Source organism: Leptodactylus fuscus, chromosome 5, assembly GCF_031893055.1.
Source record: "Leptodactylus fuscus isolate aLepFus1 chromosome 5, aLepFus1.hap2, whole genome shotgun sequence".
NCBI classification, from domain to species: domain Eukaryota; kingdom Metazoa; phylum Chordata; class Amphibia; order Anura; family Leptodactylidae; genus Leptodactylus; species Leptodactylus fuscus.
Window position 1 is genome coordinate 2,208,451 of NC_134269.1, and position 17,004 is coordinate 2,225,454.

The window sequence follows — 17,004 nt, forward strand, 5'->3', positions numbered from 1 at the left end:
TAGAACAACGTTTGCACTTTTTTAAGGAAAAACAGCCCCACGTTGTTGCAGATTTTGATAAGGATTTTGTAGCCAAAGCCAGGAGTAGATTGGGCAGAAGGTAGAAGTATAAGACCTTCCTAGGTATCCCCATTGCTTTTGTAGCCGTTCTTGGCTTTGGCTTTAAAAACTGCAGCAAATTCTGCATTAAAATAAGCTGCGTTTCTGCAACGTGGGGCCTCAGCCTGAAAATGGAAAGTCATTTAATGGACAGGAAACACTTTCCTCTTGAGCTTTATAAAGGCTTGTTTCATCTCTCTATTACTCAGACTGTAGATGATGGGATTGAGCAGAGGAGTTACTACAGTGTAGAGCATGGACAGGATTTTCTTTATATTTTGTGTATTTGGAAATAAATAGTTACTGATTATTGACCCATAATATAAGGAGACCACGGCCAGGTGAGAGCTGCAGGTGGAGAAGGTCTTCTGTCTCCCAGTTACAGATGGAATCTTCAGTATAGTGAGGATTATATACACATAGGACACCACAATGACTATCAGTGGTAAGACAGCAAATGGTATGCCCATTAGAATGTCTTCTAGTTTTATGAAGAAAGTGTCTGAGCAGGAAAGGTCAAGTAAAGGATCTAAATCACAGAAGAAATGGTCAATGGTGTTCGGTCCACAGAACCACAAATAACTCATGTTTACTGAAAGAGTCAAAATAGCAGCAAATGTTATCACCCAACACAAGAGAACAGACTTTATACAGAATGTGAGGTCCATGACGGAGGAGTAATGTAGAGGGTGACAGATGGCCTGATACCGGTCATAGGACATCAATGTCAAAAGAAAACATTCCAAGGATTCGGAGGCTACAAAAAGATAAAATTGAATCAAACAGCCTATAAAAGACACAAAACTCCCATCATACAGCACAGCATGGAGCATGAGAGGTACAATGATGCAGGAGAGGAGAATATCTGTGAGGGAGAGCTGTGTGAGGAAGAAGTACATGGGAGAGTGGAGGGATCTGCTGTAGGACACCACCAGGATGATCAGGAGGTTTCCACATAGAGTCACACAGTAGATGAGCAGCAGGAGAAGGAAGAAATAGATCTTGAAACTTTGTAAATTCTGAAATCCTAAAAGAAAAATCTCGGTCACGGTGTTGGAATTGCTGCTCTGCATGGTCAGAAGGAAGGAATTCTTCATGGACAATAAGACAGACATAAGTAAGTGTTGGGATTTATCTTTTACAGTTTATTAAAGTGGAAGAACCGGCATCAGGTCACTTGGAAGATCAGATTTATTCTCCAATTTATCACTTTCTGTATGGAAATATAATAAGTAATATAAAGCAGCACGATGGCTCAGTGGTTAGCACTGCAGTCTTGCAGCGCTGAGTCCTAGGTTGAAATCCTGCCAAGGGCAACATCTCCAAGGAGTTTGTATGTTCTTGTGAGTTTGTGTGGGTTTCCTCCGGATACTCCGGTTTCCTCCCACACACCAAAGACATACTGATAGGGAATGTAGATTGTGAGCCCTATATGGGACAGTGAATGACAATGTCTGTAAAGTGCTGCGGAATATGATGGTGCTATAAAAGTAAGCAGAATAATAATAATAAAGTTATGTTTTCTTAGCTTTTCTAAAAATTAGGTTAAAGATCTGTGCAAAAATATCAACACGATAATAACAAGTAATATATGAAAATGAAATGTAAATAGCAACACTGAATGTATATATATATATATATATATATATATATATATATATATATATATATATATATAACTAGTAGGTGCTGGCCGCGACTTCGTCTGCGTGAACTTCAGAATTAGGTCCAGAGAGAAATGAAAAATGTGGGAGTAATAAAAAAAATATTGGGATAAAAACATGGCCCCGTCATATGGCTTGTAATAGAGAGAAATAGCAGCAGATTTGCACTTGTCATTAGGTATATGATATGTAACGGTATAATATATATCGGGTTTGTTTGGACACACGAATGTTAAGTTAATCTATTTCTATAGGCGGCATTGTACGAGTTATTATTTTCCGCCAGTACGTGTAAGTTTCGGGCACTCGATACACGTGAGCAAGCGACATTAAGCCGACCATGTGAGAAGGAGGAGTGACCAAATGTATTCCTGCCACTGTCAGCATTTGGCCCTGGGACTTATATAACTCATCCAATGTCATATATAGAAATAGATTAACTTAACATACGTGTGTCCAGAAAATATATATATATATATATATATATATATATATATATATATATATATATATATATATATATATTAGAGGGAGGACCCGGCATGACGGTGGAACTGTGTGTAGACGCGCGTATCCACTCCCCCGGCATGTGGTACTGTGAGCAGACGCTTGTATCTAATCCTACAGCATGTGGTATTGTGTGTAGACGCGCGTTTCCAATCCTCCCCCGTGTGGTACTGTGTGCAGACGCATGTATCTAATCCTCCCCCGTGTGAGACGGTGTGATGAGACACGTATCTAATTCTCTGGCTTGTGGTACTGTGTGCAGAGGCATGTATCTAATCCTCCAAAGTGTGATACTGTGTGCACACACACGTATCTAATCCTCCCCTGTGTGGTATTGTGTGAAGAGGCACGTATCTAATTCTTCGGCGTGTGGAACTATGTGTAGACGCGTGTATCTAATCCTACTGCATGTGGTACTGTGTGCAGACGCGTGTATCTAATCCTATGGCGTGTACAACTGTGTGCAGACGCGCGTATCTAATCCTCTGGAGTGTGGAACTGTGTGTAGACGCGTGTATCTAATCCTACAGCATGTGGTACTGTGTGCAGATGCGCGTATCTAATCCTCTGGCGTGTGGTACTGAGTGCTGAGATGCGTATCTAATTCTCTGGCTTGTGGTACTGTGTGCAGAGGCATATATCTAATCCTGAGGCATGTGGTACTTTGTGCAGACGCGCGTATCTAATCCTCCCCGTGTTGTACTGTGTGCTTAGACACGTATCTAATTCTCTGGCTTGTGGTACTGTGTGCAGACACACGTATCTAATCCTCACCTGTGTGGTATTGTGTTAAGAGGCATGTATTTAATCCTGCGGCGTGTGGAACTGTGTGTAGACGCGCATATCTAATCCTACGGCATGTGTTACTGTGTGCAGACGCGTATATCTAATCCTCTGGCGTGGGGTACTGTGTGCAGATGCACGTATCTAATCCTCCCTGTGTGGTACTGTGTGCTGAGACGCGTATCTAATTCTCTGGCTTGTGGTACTGTGTGCAGAGGCATGTATCTAATCCTCCAAAGTGTGGTACAGTATTCAGGCACACGTATCTAATCCTCCAAAGTGTGGTATTGTGTGAAGAGGCGTGTATCTAATCCTATTGCGTGTGGAACTGTGTGTAGACGTGCGTATCTAATCCTACGGCATGTGGTACTGTGTGCAGACACGCGTATCTAATCCTCTGGCGTGTGGTACTGTGTGCAGATGTGTGTATCTAATCCTCTGGCATGTGGTACTGTGTGCAGATGTGCGTATCTAATCCTCTCCTGTGTGGTACTGTGTGCAGATGCGCGTATTTAATCCTCTGGCATGTGGTACTATGTGCAGATGAGCGTATCTAATCCTCCCCCGTGTGGTACTGTGTGCTAAGACGCACATCTAATTCTCTGACTTGTGGTACCGTGTGCAGAGGCATGTATCTAATCCTCCAAAGTGTGGTACTGTGTGCAGACACACGTATCTAATCCTCCCCTGTGTGGTATTGTGTGAAGAGGCGCGTATCTAATCCTACGGCGTGGGGAACTGTGTGTGGACACACATATCTAATCCTGCGGCATGTGGTACTGTGTGCAGATGTGCATATCTTATGCTCTGGTGTGTGGAACTGTGTGTAGACACGTGTATCTAATCCTATGGCGTGTACAACTGTCTGCAGACGCGCGTATCTAATCCTCTGGAGTGTGGAACTGTGTGTAGACGCACGTATCTAATCCGACGACATGTGGTACTGTGTGCAGACGTGCATATCTTATGCTCTGGTGTGTGGAACTGTGTGCAGATGCGTGTATCCAATCCTTTGGCATGTGGTACTGTGTGCAGATGCATGTATCCAATCCCCCGGGGTGTGGTACTTTGTGCAGACGCGTGTATCTAATCCTTCGGCATGTGGAACTGTGTGCAGACGCACGTATCAAATCCTTCAGTGTGTGGAACTGTGTGCAGAAGTGCGTATTTAATCCTCTGGTGTGTGGGACTGTGTGCAGACGTGTGTATCTAATCTTCTGGAGTGTGACACTGTGTGCTGATCTGTGTATCTAATCCTCTGATGCGTGTATCTCAGTTTGGATATCAGTGTTGTATTGTGCATGTGGAGTGACCGTGTGTATTGCAGTTGGAATATGAGTGAAAGTCTTGCAGGTTTGTATTGGCTAAGGGGGGGGGGCACTGTGTTTGGAATGCTGTATCTCAGCAACGGTACGTCCGAGTGAGTTGGAGTCTCGTCTTAAATTTTCCTGGATACCTGAAGTATCTCTGTACCAAATTTGGTGAAGATCGGTCCAGTTGTTTGGTTCGCATTAGAGCACAGACAGACAGACAGACAGACAGAAATTCATTTTTATAATATAGGGAGATAAATGTTGCAATTACCATATCAAATACCCAATGACTTAAAGACAAATCTGCAGCTATTTCTCTCTTTTACAAGTGATGTGATGGGTGACATTTTTTTATCCCATTAATTTTTTTTATTACTTACACATTTTTCATTAATCTTTAGACTAGGGTTGAGTGATCGGGATCGAAAAAGATCAGAACCTGATTAGCGATTGAGCAAATTTCACAATCGGGATTGGCTGGAAATTGATCGCAAATCAGATTTTAAAATCAATCCTGAAATCCCAAGATAGGCTCAACCCTACTCTCGACCGAATTCAATAACACTTTGCTGGCAGAATCTAGTAATAATATAAATTAATAGGAGTCATGAAGCCATGTCATTTACCAAGCTAAAAAGTATTTTATGTGTTTATTAAGGTTACAAACTATCTATGTGCCAGCTCTGCTACATCTGTACATACACAGCTCTGCTACATCTGTACATGCACAGCTCTGCTACATCTCTATATACACAGCTCTGCTACATCTGGCAATTTGTATTAAATGGGTTTACCTATCTGAGAAGCTTCTTTGTTATTTGTGAGTTTACATAGAGAGATAACAGAGCAGCTTTATCAGCAAAACTGCAAATAACTGAAATCTAGTGCAGTGTAATATAGTATATGAACATAAATTCATAACACTCGTGAAGTCACTGGGAAAAAAGGTAGACATTGTGTTAATTGAGGTCACAAACTATGTACATGCCAAATTTCATCCGTTCAGCCGTTTTTGCGTGAAAGAGTAACAAACACACAAACTTTCACGTTTATAATATTAGTAGAACTAGAAGGAAATATGTATCTACACGTCACACTTAACATTACAAAACATGTCATTGTCATATTTATCAGAATACAAGCAGGAGGACCCGGCTTCACACGGGTATATTACATTTTATGTTTGTGTAGTGGCCCCATAAGAATTGTCCAATTTTGCACTGGTGTATTTTGTATGTGGTTTGTGTGTATGTCCATAAGCGTCATATGTGTGTATCTCATTTTGGATATCAGTGAAAAACCTGTGATCAGTTATTATGGATACCTGGAGTAAAGCTGTATCTAATCCTTCCCTGTGTAGTACTGTGTTTAGACACAAGTATCTAATCCTTGTTGGTATGGTACTTTGTGCAAATGCACATATCTAATCCTCCAGAGTGTGGTACTGAGTGCAGATGTGTGTATCTAATCCTCCCCCCATGTGGCATTGTGTGATGTGCTTATCTAATCTTACGGCATGTCGTACTGTGTGCAGATGTGCATATCTAATCCTCGGGCAAGTGAAACTGTGTGCAAGCGTGCTTATCTAAACTTACGGCATGTGGTACTGTGTGCAGACGTGCTTATCTAATCCTCTGGCATGTGGAACTGTGTGCAGATGCATGTATCTAATCCTCTGGTGTGTGGTACTGTGTGCAGACACACGTACCTAATCCTCCCCGTGTGATACTGTGTGCTGAGATGCGCATGTAATTCTCTGGCATGTGGTGTTGTGTGTAGAGGCATGTATCTAATCCTCCAACGTGTGGCACTGTGTGCAGACGCAGGTATCTAAACCTCACCTACCGTGTTTCCCCGAAAATAAGACAGTGTCTTATATTAAATTGTCGCCCTAAATATAGGACCTGTCTTATTTTTGGGGGACGTCTTATTACAACCGGCTGTCATGCCAGCACTTCCTTAGCGGAGCGTCAGCATGACTGCCGGTTGTAGATAGTGTAGGGGAAGGGGGGAAGGTATCATACTTACCTTTCCCATCTTCGTAGCAGCACTGGCGCTGCTGTTCATCCCGGCAGTGGTGAGCAGGGCTTAGCGAGCCTTCGGGGGTGGGGCTTAGCGGGCCTTTTGTGGGCGGGGCTTAGCCATCCTCAATTCACTGACAGCAGCCGGCTGGAGGCTGTGCTCTGTGCTTGGTGTGCTGCTGCCTATTCTGTACGGCGGCTCCCTCCTCTGTGATGAGCTGGGAGAGCTCATCCTACAGCAGCAGGGACAGTATACACAACAGCAGAGGCAGCAGCTTGATTTACTTTGCACACCGAGCACATCGCACAGTGTTCAGTTGGCTGCAAAGATTTTTAGGCATGCCTTATTTTTGGGGGTGCCTTATATTAGGCAATTCAACAGAACACCCCCCCCCCCGCATGCCTTACTTTCGGGGGGTGTCCTATTTTCAGGGAAACACGGTATGTGGTATTGTGTGCAGTGGCGCGTCTCTAATCCTCCGGCATGTGGTATTGTGTGGAGAGACATGTATCTAATACTCTGGCATGTGGTACTGTGTGCAGAGGCACATATCTAATCCTCCCCCGTGTGGTATTGTGTGCAGTGGCATGTATCTAATCCTCCAGTGTATGGTATTGTGTAAAGACACATGTATTTAATCCTCTGGTGTGAAGAACTGTGTGCAAATGCACATATCTAATTCTCTTTCGTGTGGTACTGTGTGCAGATGCGCGTATCTAATCCTCCCCCATGTGGTACTGTGTGCTGAGGCGTGTATCTAATTCTCTGCCATGTGGTACTGTGTTCAGATGCACGTATCTAATCCTCCCCTGTGTGGTATTGTGTGAAGAGGTGCGTATGTAATCCTATGGCGTGTGGAACTGTGTGTTGATGCGTGTATCTAATCCTATAGCATGTGGTACTGTGTGCACACACGTGTATCTAATTCTATGGCATGTACAACTGTGTGAAGATGTGCATATCTAATCCTCTGGCATGTGGAACTGTGTGTAGATGCACATATCTAATCCTACGGCAAGTGGTACTGTGTGCACACGCATGTATCTAATCCTTTGGCATGTGGAACTGTGTGCAGACGCACGTATCAAATCCTTGAGTGTGTGGAACTGTGTGCAGAAGCATGTATTTAATCCTCTGGTGTGTGGGACTGTGTGCTGATCTGTGTATCTAATCCTCTGATGCGTGTGTCTAATCCTCTGGCATGTGATACTGTGTGCTGATCTGTGTATCTAATCCTCTGATGCGTGTATCTCAGTTTAGATATCAGTGTTGTATTGTGCATGTGGAGAGACCGTGTGTATTGCAGTAGGAATATGAGTGAAAGGTTTGTAGGTTTGTATTGGCTAAGGGGGGGGGGGGGCATTGTGTTCGGAATGCTGTATCTCAGCAACAGTACGTCCGAAGTACCTGAAGTTTGTCTGTATCTCTGTACCAAATTTGGTGAAGATCGATCCAGTCATTTGGTTTACATTAGAGAACAGACGGACAGACAGACACGAATTCATTTTTTATAATATAGAGAGATATCTCTAGATCAAAATAACATGTTCAAATCTAAAAGGTAAAGGAAGTGCTCAGACTAACGTTGGTATTGTCCGTTGCTGTCTTCTATCATAGAATGACAGTAACAGACATTAAACTGTCACAGAATGGTTATGCAAGCACGACTTTATGTTTTATTACCAAAGTAAACTCATATGACAGTAGATAGCTTCCGTCATGTCATTTACATTACTGTCAGTGGGAACAAACACAGAATCAGTCGGTGAAAGATTAATGTCCGTTACTGTCATTCTATAGCAGAAGACAGCAATGGACAATATCAATGGTAGTGGGAACTCCTCCTAATGATAAGATGATAATGTTAAACATCTTCATTATTTCATTACTAAACTGCGGAAGATATTTACACATTTAAGATTATTATTTGGAATTACACAGCAGGTCAGCGCAAATCTCCTGTATCTCTCTATATTTTAAAAAATAATTCTTGTCTGTCTGCACACAGTTCCACACGCTGAAGGATTAGATACGTGTGTCTGCATAAAGCACCACATGCCAGAGGATCAGATACACGCGTCTGCACACAGCACCACATGCCGTAAGATTAGATACGCACGTCTCCACACAGTTTCACTTGCTGGAGGATTAGATACGCGCCTCTTCACACAGTACCACACCAACAAGGATTAGATACTTGCGTCTAAACACAGTACTACACGGGGAAGGATTAGATACAGCTTTACTCCAGGTATCCATAACAACTGATCACAGGTTTTTCACTGACATCCAAAATGAGATACACACATATGACGCTTATGGACATACACACAAACAGCATACAAAATACACCAGTGCAAAATTGGACAATTCTTATGGGCTCACTACACAAACATAAAATGTAATATACCTGTGCGAAGCCGAGTCCCCCTCTAGTATATATATAATAGGGTCACATCATATACATTACATACTCAGGCTGAGGATGACAATCTGTATATATTATATATAATAGGGTCACATCATATACATTACATAGTCAGGCTGAGGGTGACAATCTGTATATATTATATATAATAGGGTCACATCATATACATTACATAGTGAGGCTGAGGGTGACGATCTGGATTCTTCTTTGGGTATCACAGCTGCATCACGTCTTCTTGTCCATGTAACACACAGGACATTAGGATATTACTTCTTGCACCTTTTATAGATGAAATATTACAGAGATTGTGGTAACAAGGCCGGAGAGATCTCAGTAATGGTCTCCGGTGGGAACAATCACAGAGATACATTTATAGATCTAATAATATCAAACTAATAATGAACTAAAAACATAATAATTATGTTTAGAATAATGTTTAACAGGTTATGGACCGGGCCTCATTTTTCAAAAACTTGATAACTTTGAAACACTATAACTTACACAAGTGATTTTGAGATTGTTTTTTCATGACACCTTGTACTTTAAGTTACTGGTAAGCACTAATCAATATTTTTGTATTTATTCAGAAAATTGAATCTCACAGTTTGTGACACAATTTCTCCTGAGCACAGAATTACCCCATATAGGGGTGTAAACTTATGTTTGGGCACTCAGGAACTCATGGAACGGAAGGAGTGACACTTGACCTTTGAAAAGTAGATTTTGCTGGAGTAGTTTTCAGGTGCCATGTCTCATCTGCAGAGCACCTAGAGTACAAATACAATGGAATCCCCCAAAAGTGACCCTACTTTGGAAACTACACCCCTGGCAGTAGCAATGGGTATAGGGAGCATTTTAACCCCACAGCTGTTTCACAGATTTTATTAACATTGGGATGTGTAAGTGAAAAATTACTGAAATGTCATTTTATCCCCAAAGTTTTTATTGACACAAGGGGTTAAAGGAGAAAATTCCTCCACAGTTTGTTACTCATCTTCTCCCGAACATGACAATACCACATATGTGATTATAATGTACTCTATGGGAACATGGTGGGGCTCAGAATGGAAAGAGCACTTTTTGGCTTTTGAAGGGCAGATTTTGCTAGAATAGTTTTTGGGTGCCATGTCTCATTTGTAGAGTGCCTAGAGTACCAATACAATGAAAACCCTCAAAAGTGACCCCATTTTGGAAACTACAGCTCTCAAAGAACTTTGACTAAAGTTTTGACTAAACTGCCTTTTCACATTGGGACATGAAAATGAAAAAAATATTTCTGATAAACTGTCAAATTAGCCCCAATTTCTTCATTTTCACAAGAGGATAAGGGAGGAAAAGGTCCCCAAAGTTTGTTACACAATTTCTCCTGAATAGGGTGATGCCCCATGTGTGGTTGTAATCTGCTGTATGGGAACATGGCGGGGCTCAGAATGGAAAGAGCGCTATTTGGCTTTTGGAGGGCAGATTTTGCTGGAATAGTTTTCAGGTGCCAGGTTACATTTGCAGAGCAATTAGAGTACTAATATAGTGGATTCCCCCCAAAGTGAGCCCATTTTAGAAACTATACCCCTCAAGGAATTTCTTAAGGGGTATGGTGAGCATTTTGACCCTACAGCTGTTTCACAGATTCTATTAGTATTTGAATGTAAAAACACAAAATCACTTTCTTCCCTATAAACCGTCCACTGAGCTCCTTATTTTTACAAGGGGTTAATGAAGAAAAATCACAAGACAGTTTGTTACACAATTTCTCCTTATCACAGTAATTCCCCATATGTGGCTCTTTGTGTTTTTTGGAGAGTAGATTTGCCTTGAATACTTTTCAGAGGCCATATTGATCTGCAGAGACCCTAAAGTATCAATCCAATTCAAAGCCCTCAAAAGTGACCCCATTTTAGAAAGTACAATCCTAAAGGAATTTCTGAAGGGGTATTATCATTTTGAGCCAAAAAATGCTTCTCAAAAATTAATGTACAATGTGAAAATTTTAATTTTTAAAGAAATCTGTCATTTTGGTGCCCCATATGTTGTACTTACTTTGTGGCATCTGAGTCATACAATCCTAAAATTATTAAATGAGCTATAAAAAACAAAACGTTATATATGTGGGTGTAAACTGCCGCTATGGCACAAGAGGGCTCAGGAGGGAAGGGGCAGTGCACTTTGTACGTTTAGGAATACAGATTCAGAAGGAGTTTCTGGTCACTGTGTTGTTTTTGCAGATCCCTGCCAGTGCCAATAAATTGCAATTCCACAAAAAGTGACCTTATTTTGTATGGGAAATTTTAGTATCTCTTCTAGAGATGAGCAACAATTTAGAAAATTCAAGTTAGCCATTTCTCCAGGTTTCACAAAAAAGATTTGATTATTTCTGAATTGATTTGCAGTGAATAACGTTAAACAAACAGCTGGCTGCAGAGAGCCTGTACAGTGGTGTATATAGTATAGTATATACAGTGTTGGCCAAAAGTATTGGCACCCCTGCAATTCTGTCAGATAATACGTTTCTTCCAGATAATGATTACAATCACAAATTCTTTGGTATTATCTTCATTTAATTTGTCTTCAATGGAAAACCACAAAAAGAATTGTCAAAAAGCCAAATTGGATATAATTCCACAGCAAACATAAAAAAGGGGGTGGACAAAAGTATTGGCACTGTTTGAAAAATCATGTGATGCTTCTCTAATTTGTGTAATTAACAGCATCTGTTACTTACCTGATACACCTAACAGGTGGTGGCAATAACTAAATCACACTTGCAGCCAGTTGAAATGGATTAAAGTTGACTCCACCTCTGTCCTGTGTCCTTGTGTGACCACATTGAGCATGAAGAAAAGAAAGAAGACCAAAGAACTGTCTGAGGACTTGAGAAGCAAAATTATGAGGAAGCATGAGCAATCTCAAGGCTACAAGTCCATCTCCAAAGCCCTGAATGTTCCTGTGTCTACCGTGCGCAGTGTCATGAAGAAGTGTAAAGCCCATGGCACTGTGGCTAACCTCCCTAGATGTGGACGGAAAAGAAACATTGACCAGAGATTTCACCGCAAGATTGTGCGGATGGTGGATAAAGAACCTCGACTAACATCCAAACAAGTCCAAGCTGCCCTGCAGTCCGAGAGTACAACAGTGTCACCCCGTACTATCCAGCGTCAGCGTCTGAATGAGAAGGGACTGTATGGTAGGAGACCCAGGAAGGCCCCACTTCTTACCCACAGACAGAAGCCAGGCTGGAGTTTGCCAAAACTTACCTGAGAAAGCCAAAACCGTTCTGGAAGAATGTTCTCTGGTCAGAGGAGACAAAAGTAGGAAAAGGCCTCAACATAGAGATTACAGGAAAAAAGAGAAGAAGACGCCCCCTACAGTCAGACATGGCGGAGGTCCCTGATGGTTTGGGGTCTCTTTGCTGCCTCTGGCACTGGACTGCTTGACCGTGTGCATGGCATTATGAAGTCTGAAGACGACCAACACATTGTGCAGCATCATGTAGGGCCCAGTGTGAGAAAGCGGGGTCTCCCTCAGAGGTCAGGGCTCTTCCAGCAGGACAAGGACCCAAAACACACTTCAGGTCAGCACTAGAAAATGGTGGTGAGAGAAAGCCCTGGAGACTTGTAAAGTGGCAGCAATGAGTCCAGCCCTGAATCCCATAGAACACCTGTGGGGGAGGGGGAGAGATCTCTTGGTGGCAGTTTGGAGAAGGCCCCCTTCACATCTCAGGGGGGACCTGGAGCAGTTTGCCAAAGAAGAAGGGTCTAAGATTCCAGCAGTGCCTTGTAAGAAACTCATTGCTGGTTAGCGGAAGCGGTTGTGCGCAGTTATTGTGTCTAAAGGTTGTGCTACCAAGTATTAGGCTGAGGGCGCCAATACTTCTGTCTGCACCAGTTTTGGAGTTTTGTTTAAAATGATCAATGATGTGACTTTTTTTTTCATTCTTTTGTGTTTTTTCATTGCAAACAAAATAACTGAAGAAATTACCAAAGAGTTTGTGCTTGTAATCATTATCTGGGGGACACCGAGGATTATCTGACAGGACTGCAGGGGGCGATACTTATACTGTATATACCCTGTGTCACTTATATACTATATAAGAGTCTGTGCTGTGTAATCATTATCTGGGGGACAGCGAGGATTATCTGACAGAATTGCAGGGGGGGGGGGGGAGCGATACTTTTTGCCAACACTGTACATGTGCCCTAATATCAGTATATACCACATATGACATTATGTACGTTATCCGGGGCACATCAGCAGGGCACAGAAGGGAAGGAGTGCAATCCGGCTTTTGGAGTACAGATTCAGATGTTTGGTATCTGGACACCATGTCATGTTTGTAGAGCCTATAACTTACCAGAAAAGTGGAATCCGCATAGGAGTGACCCCATTGTGAAAACTGCACCCCTCAAAGAATTTATAAAGTGGTGTAACAAGCATTTATATCCCAGAGGTGACTGCACAGTAGATGGTAAAAAGTGAGTACATAAGATGGAGGAGTACATTGGGAACACCAAATTCCCTACTAGATCCCCAATAGTTTGTATGATTGGGGGGGTCACTCTGGGGGTGAATTTTAATTTATTTTCCTCATAATCTGTAAATCTGGGGTGTCCCCTGATATTCGCTCGCACAGCTTATACATTCCCTTCCTGCCGCACTCACTTGTGTGCTAATGATTTGGCGATTTTCGGGGTTTTTGTCCTCACATTACTAGATGTTGTATTTTCTTTCTGTTTCTGGTGACGCGGCCATATAAGGGCTTGTTGTTTGCGGGATGAGATGTATTTTTTAATGACATCATACATTTCAGTGCCTACAACTTATTGAATACATTATATTAACTCTTTCTGGGTGAATCAAAAAAATACTATCAATTCTGGCATTGCTCTTTACCATTTTATTATTTTTTCCATACAGCATAAATATCATGTGACCTTTATTCTGTGGGCCGGTGCGATTACAGCGATACCTCATTTATATTTGAGGGTTTTTTAACCCATTTGGGGACATAAAGGATATATTTTTGCATCATCGTCTAAGAGCTGTAACGTTTTTATTCTTTGGTTAACAGAATTGGTTAAGTCCTTATTTTTGTGGGACAACCTGTGAAGTTTTTCATTGGTACTATTATAGATAGATACTAAGCCAACGCTTGCACCTTTTTTAAGGAACTATAGCCCACAGATCCATGTGTTGAGGATGGCGGCCACATCTGAGTGAAGAGTGAGATAGAATGGTTGACCAAGATTGTACAAGACTCTCTATCAATTTTTATAGGAGTTAAGGAAATAGTCATTTGTTTTAGATCCCACAGAACAGAGCAGCCTACCTCCATGGTTATCACTCCATTCTCTTTCCACCTAGATGTGGTTGCCTTATTACAGAGGGGCCAGTTAGGACCCGAAACTATAAGGATCACCGCGTTTAGCCATACATAAAAGCAAGTATTCTTTATTTATGTGTAAAGAAACACAACGCGTTTCGAGCTCTACGCCCTTTCTCAAGTGTATAAGCTACATCATAAAAAACACAAAATACAAATGTCGAATACATCACAACAACATCATCCACTCTTTCATCGGCTCATTTAGTTGTTGTGTTCACAACCACTGAAGGTGAGGAGCTCTTATATCTCACCAAACGGTATTTCAACCTATGCGGCTCGGCGCTGTCTATATCATTACTTGTCATTACTTGTCATTTATCATTGTCTATATCGGCGCCGTCTATATCATTACAGAGGGGGACATTGATGGCTTCTCTTATCAAAATAATGTGAGACTGGAATATTCACGTCATACCATCACTCCACGCACAGAACCGCTACACAAGAGGAGATTATAGAGCAAACCAAAGGAAAACTGAGAAGGTTAGACTGGGGAAGAAGATACAAAAGGAAAGGATTGTTGGGTAATTTTGCCTTAAATGACCCCCTGAATATTCTTGTATCTATTCAGTATTTATATAAGGAGATCGCACTCTCTATACTGTCACTGCTACGAGAAGCGACACAAACTCTATTCAGATTTTATGGTAAGAGTAACATATGTTATAAAATAAGACCCTGAGGCTGAGGCCCCACGTTGTGGAAACAGTTTTTTTGTTGCAGATTTTGATGAAGATTTTGTAGCCAAAGCCAGGAGTGGATTGGGCAGAAGGTAGAAGTATAAGACCTTCCTAGGTATCCCCATTGCTTTTGTAGCCATTCGTGGCTTTGGTTAAAACCGCACCAATTCTTCATTAAAAAAAGCTGCGTTTCCGCAACATGGGGCCTCAGCCTGAAAATGGAAAGTCATTTAATGGACAGGAAACATTTTCCTCTTGAGCTTTATAAAGGCTTGTCTTATATCTCTATTACTCAGACTGTAGATGATGGGATTGAGCAGAGGAGTTACTACAGTGTAGAGCAGGGACAGGATTTTCTTTGCATTTTCTGTATTTGGAAATAAATAGTTACTGATTATTGACCCATAATATAAGGAGACCACGGCCAGGTGAGAGCTGCAGGTGGAGAAGGTCTTCTGTCTCCCAGTTACAGATGGGATCTTCAGTATAGTGAGGATTATATACACATAGGACACCACAATGACTATAAAGGGAAATACAACAAATGGTATGCCCAATAGAATGTCTTCTAGTTTTATGAAGAAAGTGTCTGAGCAGGAAAGGTCAAGTAAAGGATCAAAGTCACAGAAGAAATGGTCAATGGTGTTTGGTCCACAGAACCACAAATAACTCATGGTTACTGAAAAATTTAAAACAGAAACAAATGACATAAACCAACAAAAGAGAACAGATTTTAAACAAAATGTGAGGTCCATGACCGAGGAGTAATGTAGTGGGCAACAGATGGCCTGATACCGGTCATAGGACATCACCGTCAGGAGAAGACATTCCAAGGATTCGGAGGCTATGAAACAGTAAAATTGAATCAAACAGCCAATAACAGACACAAAACTCCCATCATCCAACACAACGTGGAGCATGAGAGGTACAATGGTGGTGGAGAGCAGAATATCTGTGATGGAGAGCTGTGTGAGGAAGAAGTACATGGGAGAGTGGAGGGATCTGCTGTAGGACACCACCAGGATGATCAGGAGGTTTCCACATATTGTCAGACAGTAGATGAGCAGCAACAGGAGGAAGAAACAAATCCTAAAACTTTGTAAATTATGAAATCCTAAGAGAAAAATCTCCGTCACGGTGTTGGAATTGCTGCTCTGCATGGTCAGAAGGAAGAATTTCTAGATGGAAAATAAGACAGACCTAAGTAAATGTTGGTATTTATCCTTTACAGTTTATTAAAATGGAATATGGAAGGTTACAATCTATGTGCCAAATTTCATCCAAATCTGTTCAGCCTTTTTCAAGCTCTCCTACATCTGTACATACACAGCTCTGCTACATCTGGCAATTTGGATTAAAGTTGTTTACCTATCTGAGCAGCTTCTTTGTTATCTGTGAGTTTACATAGAAAGATAACAGAGCAGCTTTATCAGCCAAAGTGCAAATAACTGAAATTTACTGCAGTATCTAGTATCAGTATATAGTATATGAACATAAATTCATAACACTCGTGAAGTCATGTCAATTACTGGGATAAAAAGTAGCCGATGTTTTAATTGAGGTTACAAACTATGTACCTGGAGTACATAGGAGTAGAAGGACATTATATATATATATATATATATATATATATATATATACACACACATACATATACACACACACATCACATATAACATTACAAAACATGTCATGTCATATTTATCAGAATATATTTCTAGATCAAAATAACATGTTCAAATCTAAAAGGTAAAGGAAGTGCTCAGACTAACGTTGGTATTGTCCGTTGCTGTCTTCTATCATAGAATGACAGTAACGGACATTAAACTGTCACAGAATGGTTATGCAAGCACGACTTTATGTTTTATTACCAAAGTAAACTCATATGACAGTAGATAGCTTCCGTCATGTCATTTACATTACTGTCAGTGGGAACAAACACAGAATCAGTCGGTGAAAGTTTAATGTCCGTTACTGTCATTCTATAGCAGAAGACAGCAATGGACAATATCAATGGTAGTGGGAACTCCTCCTAATGATAAGATGTTACATGTGAAAATATCTTCTGCAGTTTAGTAATGAAATAATGAAGATGTTTATATATTATATATAACAGTATCACACCATA

The 17,004-nt window shown here is 41.2% G+C and overlaps 2 protein-coding genes across 2 annotated transcripts; both read right to left on the minus strand.

The window, feature by feature from the left end:
• Positions 1–242: 242 nt before the first annotated feature.
• On the minus strand, positions 243–1,196 carry LOC142204255 (olfactory receptor 11L1-like). Its single transcript, XM_075275565.1, has one exon. The coding sequence runs from the start codon at positions 1,194–1,196 to the stop codon at positions 243–245; it is 954 nt and encodes a 317-aa protein (XP_075131666.1).
• Positions 1,197–15,106: 13,910 nt separating this feature from the next.
• On the minus strand, positions 15,107–16,036 carry LOC142204256 (olfactory receptor 11L1-like). The gene has a single exon (XM_075275566.1). The coding sequence runs from the start codon at positions 16,034–16,036 to the stop codon at positions 15,107–15,109; it is 930 nt and encodes a 309-aa protein (XP_075131667.1).
• Positions 16,037–17,004: the final 968 nt, after the last annotated feature.